General features: G+C 37.5%; 1 protein-coding gene across 2 annotated transcripts in view; it reads left to right on the forward strand.

Moving 5' to 3' along the window:
* Nucleotides 1–8,734, forward strand: part of LOC135083792 (uncharacterized) — a 29,994-nt gene extending 21,260 nt beyond the window's left edge. For both annotated transcript variants that reach the window (XM_063978538.1, XM_063978539.1), the window contains one exon: nucleotides 7,117–8,734. In XM_063978538.1, the coding sequence (XP_063834608.1) occupies nucleotides 7,117–7,317 (201 nt within the window). In that variant the 3' untranslated portion in view covers nucleotides 7,318–8,734. The remainder of the gene's footprint in view (nucleotides 1–7,116) is intronic.
* The last annotated feature ends 558 nt before the right edge of the window (nucleotides 8,735–9,292 follow it).

Here is a 9,292-nt window from a genome sequence, read left to right on the forward strand (position 1 = left end):
CGCTCACTCACTAATCACGAAATCTCAAAATACAAGTGCTAAAGAGTCTCAAGGCCCAGAACAGACGGTGAAACGCAACTGCAACGAAACTGCAACTTTGTGATGATTCTGATGAATGAAACTGAAACTGAAAGTTTCAAACTGGTCGCGACATGTGTGGTCTCTCAACGGACGCTATGGCAGAAACTTAGATGCAACTCAAAAGTAACTAGCAGTTGCAGTTTCGTTGCAGTTGCGTTTCACCGTCTGATCTGGGCCTTACTGTTTCATTCATCTTTTCAAAGTTTTCTTGTATCTATATCTATAAAAGCGAAAGGTCACTCACTCAATCACTAATCACGAAATCTCAGAAACTACAAGTGCTAAGAGTCTCAAATTTTGCATGGAGGTTCCTTTTAGAACGTAGGTGCTCACTAAGACGGGATTTTGTATTTTAACACGTACGAAGTAGCGGGCACAGCTAGCTAAACTTACTAATATCAAAAAGCGGTATTTGTATGTTTGTAACGAATAAACTCAAAAACTACTACGCCTTTTTCACAAATTCTTTTACCATTAGAATGCTACATTAGTAACATAGGTTATAAGAGACCGTTTCCGCAGGTGAAGTCGCAGGCAGAGCTACTGTTCAATAAAGTGTATATTGTAGCCCCTTTCCTATATTTTCCGAGTGTTGACGCTAGCCGTGATTGCTTTGGGACTAATTACGCCGAAGCAATCTGCAGTTGATAAACTAACTGTACAGTCAGGTGCAACAGTAATAAACCTTTTTTAATTCAATAATCGATAAAATATTACTGTTGCATTAGAAATTCATCAGTTTGTGCTATTTATTTATTTATTTGATCACCAACAAGGTGATTAGATAACAATTTATTATTACTTAAAGGTAGATTTTATATTATGTGGTCAATCATACTACATATGTAAAAGTGAAAACATGAATGGAAATGTCTATCTTTATTATGAAAAGTCATATTTATATATCAACTTTGAAAACATTGTTTACGTTTTACATTTCAAGAAGTTTCTCAACACAGTAAAGAATTGAACACTCCCAATTCCATTCCAGTTTGTGAATATTTGTACATTTATTTGTTCTTTTTATTATTTTTGGTAGTTCCACATTATGTACTTGAGTGTTGCCGTTTAGCGAGCAATTTAATCCAAATGGCCCCATAGATTTGGGATATTTTATTTTCGCTGTAGTTTTCCTTGATGCTATTGTAGTACACGTAAGCTCGATAAATACAAAAAACCTTGAATTTTCTGAAAATAAATTCTGTAGGACACTGTAGGTATGTAGGTGGGCAGGCCTCCCACTAGGTGGACCGACGATCTGGTGAAGGTCGCGGGAAGTACCTGGATGCAAGCGGCGCAGGACCGGTCTTTGTGGAAATCCTTGGGGGAGGCCTTTGTCCAGCAGTGGACGTCTTTCGGCTGAAACGACGACGACGACGACGACTGTAGGTATATGCTTACGTAACTGTGTACATTCTTAAGTGTGTGATTTTGGAAAATTATATGCTATTGATTTACCTGTTCAAGTCGTCAACAAAAATCACACTTATGCCAGAATTGTGAAACTTTTTCAGCGTTCTGTTGCTCCTGAAATGGGTGTATTACAATAGGCTTTTTCAGCATAAGTAATGAATTTGAACATTTACTTACGAGTATTTGTCCAATTCTCAAAAAATCTCACCTGCAAAAGTAACATTTTATATTGATGTGGGAAACGCCGCGCGTCGAAAAATCCAAGTTCAGTTTTTTTCTGGCTTTTAGCCTGAAGGCCAAGGTGAGATGAATCACCTGATGGAAAGTGATGTTCAGTGTTCAGGTCTAGCAAGCTTCACCCGGAGTCCTAAACAACAGTGGAACTGGCTATTTATTATCTAACCTTACCTTCGAACTAACCTAACCTTCGAACTCCTCCTACGTTCGTCTGGTTGCTGGTCCAATGCATTGAGTTATAATGTAGTAGTAATATTACTTCAATGGTCCAATGACAGTTTAACTTTCCCCCGGGACAAACTTGACCTTCACTGGTTGAGTTTTTATTGGCGGTCAAGCTGTAGATCCTGGCTACACAGGAGTTGCAGCGGTGGGAACGAGAGGTGGAAATAGTCCCGTATCTAACCTCTAACTGCCGGTACACATCAATTCTTTCTCTTTTTTTCCTTATAATGTTAATGTAAATAAACCTTAAGTCTGCTCATAACAAATCGAGATAAACGAGTTATTATCGACGCCATCCGTGGCTACAACACACAAACAATATCAGATGTCTAATATTGTTATAGTCCCCCGAATAATGGATACGTCACTCACGCATATGCTGTGACTGAAATGTCACAACGAAGAAATTGTGTTTTCTTTTGTTTTTTTCTCTAGATATTTGTGCTTTTCTTATGTTTTTGTCTCTAGAACATTCTATTCAAACAAAAGCACATTAAGAATACAGTAAAGCATCTTAAGTAGTTGTGACAAGAGCTATTTTGCGATAATAAGGTTGTACTTCGAAGGGCAAAAGCCGTTGGTCTGATTGAGCCTTTGCCCTCTGTTGTCAAGGTTGATAGGGGATTATTACATTATTATTTTCGTTCATGCCATAAATAATTACGTTATGTTATCAATCATGTACTCGTGGATAAGGAATTCCTTCTATATTATGCCAGGAAATATTTACTACTAGCGGCCGCCTACGACTTCGTATGCGTGGACTCCGTTTTACCCCCTTAGGGGCTGAATTTTGCAAAAATCCCATCTTAGTGAATACCTATGTTCTAAAAGGAACCCTGATGCTAAATTTGAGACTCCTACCACATGTTGTTTCTAAGATTTTGTAATGAGTGATTGAGTCAGTCAATCAGTCAGTGACCTTTCGCTTTTAAAGATAATATTATAAAGATAGAAATTAATTATATTTATTTACCAAAAACGTATCTTTACTTGTAAATTGATTGTAAAAAATTATAAAAACCTCCTCCTTTTTTCGAAGTCGCTTAAATATACAGAAAGATTTCACGTTAACGAAGGTTACGCGATAATAAGTATGATGAATAACATTTTTACGAGTAATTAAATAGGCCCTTGGATTTAATAATTCATTTCACCTTTAAGTCCCTCGGGTGTGATCTTGAATTACGAACAAGTTGTTCCGAGCACCTTGATTTGTAGGGTTCCGTACCCAAAAGGTACTAAGGGGACCCTACTAATTTACCTACACTGTCTTTTTGCCTATCAGGTGGCCGTATTGCAAAGTAAACAGAGTTGAAATAATATAATATACTAGCTTTCCGCCCGCGGCTTCGCCCGCGTGGAATTTTGTCTGTCACAGAAAAACTTTATCGCGCGCGTCCCTGTTTCAAAAACCGGGATAAAAACTATCCTATGTCCTTTCCCGGGACTCAAACTACCTCTATATGCCTTTCATCAAAATCAGTTCAGTGGTTTAGGCGTGAAAGCAAGACAGACAGACAGAGTTACTTTCGCATTTATAATATTAGTATAGATTTTATTTTGTTGCTATTTAATTATTATTTTTGTCACATAATTTATCATTGTAGATTTTGTATTTTAGCTTTCTTTTGCTCAAAATAATATTACCTACCGTTCTAATAGATAGAGAATGAACGTACACCTAGTTGGTGTATTTTCTTCGTTGAAAGGTACTATCGGCCACTGTTCCAGCTACCCATTTCTGTTTTTATCTCGCTCTTATCAAATGGTGATTCTTTGCGATAAAACGAGACGACATTATCGAAAATGGGTAGCTGGACTATTATTACAAAACCTTTCCTGTTCAAAATCGATCATATTGTATTTGTACCTAACTTTTATTAAACAAATGAACCAATAGTATTTTTCTTATCTTTTACAGAGCGACAGTCAGTACAATAGGATCGATCAGTAGTCAAGCCAAGGCTTAATGTACTCGAAGGAACTCGCCTGAAGATCGTCGATACAGGTAGAGTTCCTGACGGTCATTAATATAGTTTAGGCACTAGCGGCCGCCCGCGACTTCGTACGCGTGGATCCCGTTTCACCCCCTTAGGGGTGGAGTTTCGTAAAATCCTTTCGTGGCATCCGCCTACGTCATAACATCTACCTGCATGCCAAATTTCAGCCCGATCCGTTCAGTGGTTTGGGCTGTGCGTTGATAGATCACTATGTCAGTCAGTCAACTTTGTATATTTAGAAGATTTGTAGGGAAACACTCCAATTACATACGTAATTTATAGTATTGCATCACAACGTATTTCATAATAATTACCTACATCTTTACTAATAATATTATAAAGCTGAAGAGTTTGTTTGTTTGTTTACTTGAACGCGCTAATCTCCGGAACTACTGGTCCGATTTGAAAAATTCTTTCAGTGTTAGATAGCCCATTTATCGAGGAAGGCTGTACAACATCACGCTACAATCTATAGGGGCAGAGCAACAATGAAAAATGTTGCGAGAACGGGTTTTCACGCGTACGAAGTCGCGGGCATAGCTAGTCACAAAATAAGACTACAGGCTTTCTGTTGGCCGATGGTTTGGTCGGGAATACAAATCAGAAGCCGCCCAAACTATTAACTGACTAAAAGTCTGCAGTGTATCTAATCGTTACAGCCAAATGACGTCCACTGCTGGACAAAGGCCTCCTCCAAGGTTTTCCACAATGAACGGTCCTGCGCTGCCCGCATCCAGGCTCTTCCCGCGACCTTCACCAGATCGTCGGTCCACCTAGTAGGAGACCTGCCCACGCTACGTCTTCAAGCCCGTGGTCGCCACTCGAGAACTTTTCTGCCCCAATGGCCATCGTCTCTACGAGCTATGTGCCCCGCCCATTGTCACTTGATTTTAGCTATTCTGCGGGCTATGTCGGTCACTTTGTTTCTCCTGCGGATCTCATCATTTCTGATTCAATCGCGCAGGGAAACTCCGAGCATATCCCGCTCCATATTCGCCCTTTGGGTGACCTTGAGTGTATCTAATGCCTAAGTTAAAATAAACATAAAAACTTTAGTTACCTATACCTTTACTAAAGGGAAAGGTATCGCTACAGTACTCCCCTTAAGTATCTAAAATTGATTAAGCAAAACTAGTTCAAACTCCTTAATTGGTTACAAATTGCTTGACGTCTTTTTGATACGGCACAAACTTTACAATAACGCGTTTCTGAAACTAAAGGAGACTGAGGGCAGTTGTAACAGAACAAATTTCGTTTTTGAATCGTTTGCGTACCTATTCGACTAACTTAGATACGCAGCCTTCGAATTTAACGATAACGTTTTCGAACGCAAACGATTCGAAGTCGAAAGTTTTTCGTGCTAGATGGTTCTGAGGAGAGTTGTTTGTGACATTGTCGATTTGGAAACCTATTAACTAACTAAAAAACATAACCCTCCTTCTGGTACAGTCGGGTAAAAACGCGCACTGATAAAAGTAAAGATATATCTCTTCTATTCTGATACGAGCTTGCTGTAGTTAATCATCATCATCATCATCATTTCAGCCATATAGGACGTCCACTGCTGAACATAGGCCTCCCCCAATGCTTTCCATGTTGATCGATTGGTAGCGGCCTGCGTCCAGCGCTTCCCTGCTACCTTTACAATGTCGTCGGTCCACCTTGTAGGTGGACGTCCCACGCTGCGTTTTCCGGTACGCGGCCTCCATTCCAGAACCTTTCTGCCCCATCGGCCGTCTGTTCTGCGTACTATGTGCCCTGCCCATTGCCACTTCAGCTTGCTAATCCGTCGGGCTATGTCAGCGACTTTGGTTCGTTTACGGATCTCCTCATTTCTGATTCGATCTCGCAAAGAAACACATAGCATAGCCCTCTCCATAACTGTAGTTAATACAAAAATCTAAAATGTCACAACTCTCCTCTGTTACAACTCACCCCGGTCTCCCCTACGTAAAGTTATATTTAATCATCTCAGTCATTTGTGTATAATTACAAAGTTCCCTAATGACGATATTGCATGCTGTAATCGGAAAATCAATATTGAATAATATTACATAATTACTTGATACAGATATATCAAAAAGTTTCAGTACCTACGTTGATTATGTCAACAAACAATAACATACAGGGTGTCCCAGAATGGGTGAATCAAACTGATATCCCTAGCATGAGCTACCTCCCCAGGTAGCTCAAAAACTAATGTACTATCCCAAAAAAATATGAAAAAAAAATTTTTGAGTTCGGATTTTTTTAAACAAAGTGCTCTAAACTCGAAATCCAGTCATTATTTTCAAAAGTTTGTTTACTGATAAAAGAAGCGATTATGTAAAATTAATATTACTAAGAAAAAAGTACAAGTAAACTCCAAACGCAGCAATTATAGCCAGATACTTAGGCAAAGCTGATTTATTTTCACTTTTTAAAAAAAATAAATTTTTGTTTCCTTATGCGCTCTATTTTTTTCATATTTTTCAGGGATAGTACATTATTAGAGCTACCTCTCTCTCAGTTTGATTCACCCATTCTGGGACACCCTGTATATAGATAGGCCTACGAACTGTAATGTATAGATCAATTCAATACGTACAATGCTTTGATAAGATCGATTACGTGCGGCTTTTATTAGGTAATTTGGTGTTATTTTGGGCCCGCGATTGATACTATTTTTATATTCTGAACAGTTAGGTATTCTACCAGCGTTTAATTAACCAAAAAAGTTGTCTTTGGTATTTATAATCGTCGCCAAGAGACAATAGTTACATGAACAATTTGATAGTAAATACCATGGTATTTATAGTGACTAATAGCTTTCTAAATTATAAAAGTCGTATGAAAAGGTTAGGTCTAAATTACTATAGTTATTTATTGAATTATTGCTAGGACCGTGGGCCTTCATCATCATCATTATCATTTCAGCGATAGGACGTCCACTGCTGAACATAGGTTTCCAAATAGTTCCCAATGATTTCGATGTTGCTCGATTGGTAGCGGCCTGCGTCCAGCGCCTTCCTGTTACCTTTATGATGTCTGTCCACTTTGTGGGTGGACGTCCTAACGTGGGCCTTATGAGAATAGTATTATCTCGACAAATATACAAGTTCAAAGCAATATTCTGTAGCCAATATGAGTATTATACTTATATTTTTTTTCTTTACAGCACCACCACCCGCACTCTTACTCCTATTTCGGGTCGAGCGACGCGTCGGACTTCAATTCGGACTACGGGAGTACGTATGCGTACTCATCAGGAGCTGGATACAACAAGGACTGGGCTTCTAATAGGGCATACAACATGCCAAAGTACCACAGACCTACGCCCGCACCTGTTTATATTACCGCGCCTGGAGCTGCTAAGTAAACGGATCTAAGTAACGATTCTTAAGGTCTTAGCACATTTATCACCCCGCAAAGGGATCAAATACGTATCGCCTTTCGCATCGCTGTCGTCACCCACGAGGCGAGGCGTTTACGCTACAGTTTTCATGCAAAGAATACTGACCGCTTCGAGTTGATGCGGTTACCATCCGTTTCCGGGATGATAAGTGTGCTTCGTCCTCTATAATACTCATTCTCTATCTTCTTCTTTCTTTGGTAAGCTAAAAGAGACAAGACTACGACTGACTTCAATTCGGACTACAGGAGTATGCGTACTCTTCAGGAGCTGGATACAACAAGGACTGGGCTTCCAACAGGGTATACAACATGCCTAAATACCACAGACCTACGTCCGCGCCTGTGTATATTACCGCACCTGGAGCTGCTAAGTAAATGGATCTAAGATTTCTTGATTTCTCTATCTTTTTCTTTATTTGGTGAACTGAAAAAAAAACAAGAATGCACTTTTAATAAAATACCAACACCACTTAATTATGTATTTACCCTATTTTTTGAGCAAATAATTTGAATTTGAATTTGAAGACTTCGACTGACTACTGACAGTAAAAGACGAAGCACACTTAGCAACCCGGAAACGGATCGTAACCGTATCAACTCGAGGCGGTCAGTATTATTTGTATGAAACTCCGTATTGCAACGCACTCTTATACGCACCGTAAACTCCTCGCCTCGCGGCGAAATGCGATACGGAGTTGATCGCTTTTCGGGTTGATAACTGTGCTATGACCTTAATTTTGACTACGGGAGCACTTATGACAAATAGTTATATATACTTTCTGATAAGTAGGTAAATAGACTTCTTCTTTTCTTACAAAAATCCTATACTACTGTGAAAACCTTCCACTATTTAACATTTTATTTGCAACCATTCATGAAATAAATATCTGACCTAAAGTGGCATAGACTGGACATAGCTTGAATTCTAGAACAGACTCAGCAACGCCTGAAATTAATTTTACAGCAGATATTTCAAACCAAAACATTGCTTACTACAAATAGCCAGTGGCTAGTTCCTATTGTTAAAGTACAAACTACGAGTATTAATAAATTGTATAATTACAAGTATATTATTTGAAAAACACTTTCCTTAGCTATTACAAACTTTGTATTCAGTTCTGATAATTATAACGAGAAATTAGACTGTTGAGTTTACCTTTGGTGATTGGAATTTATTAAAAGCCTGTTTGTAATTAATAACTATCTCAACTAATTTAAATATTTCAGTTAACTTGTTACGAATGAAAACTAATTTGTCTATGAAATATTTGGTTGATATCAATTTTTATTCCAAAGATTGTTTGATTTAATATTGTTTTGTAAAGAAGTATAAGATTTAGTGGTTATTCATGAAACGCCATCTAAATTATGTATTTAAATTATTCTCCCTTGCTTGAATATTCTTCAACTTTTACATTGACTTAGAAAAATTCAATTGTACTTATTTCTTTTAAACATTTATAAATTATTAGTAAAATGTATTAAATATTCATTCTAAATAACAATGATATGTACATAATTTTATTTACGTCAGTACCTTTTCAGTATTCAATTAATGTTAATGTTTTAAATAATATTAAGAAAAAGACATAGTAATGCTGTTGTATTTATTTTTATTTAGAGCGTACTCGTATTATGTTAAACAGTATTATTATAAAGATATTAAATGAACACAGAGACAGTGAATAATATTATGACAGTCTTTTAAATTGTCTTGCTTACAGACTGACTACTCAGCGAATTTGTAGATTTTAATAATTTATTATTAGATTAATACTTTAAAATAAGAATTTTTTTCCTAATTTATTGAATAGGTAAGAAACTATTTATTTTAGTTTTAATAATTTATTACTTAAAATAAATAAATTATGAAAAATAACTCGACCTTTCATTAAGGCTGGGTTGCACCATCTTACTTTGACTAAGACAAACGTCAAATA

Source organism: Ostrinia nubilalis, chromosome 24 (assembly GCF_963855985.1).
Source record: "Ostrinia nubilalis chromosome 24, ilOstNubi1.1, whole genome shotgun sequence".
NCBI lineage: Eukaryota > Metazoa > Arthropoda > Insecta > Lepidoptera > Crambidae > Ostrinia > Ostrinia nubilalis.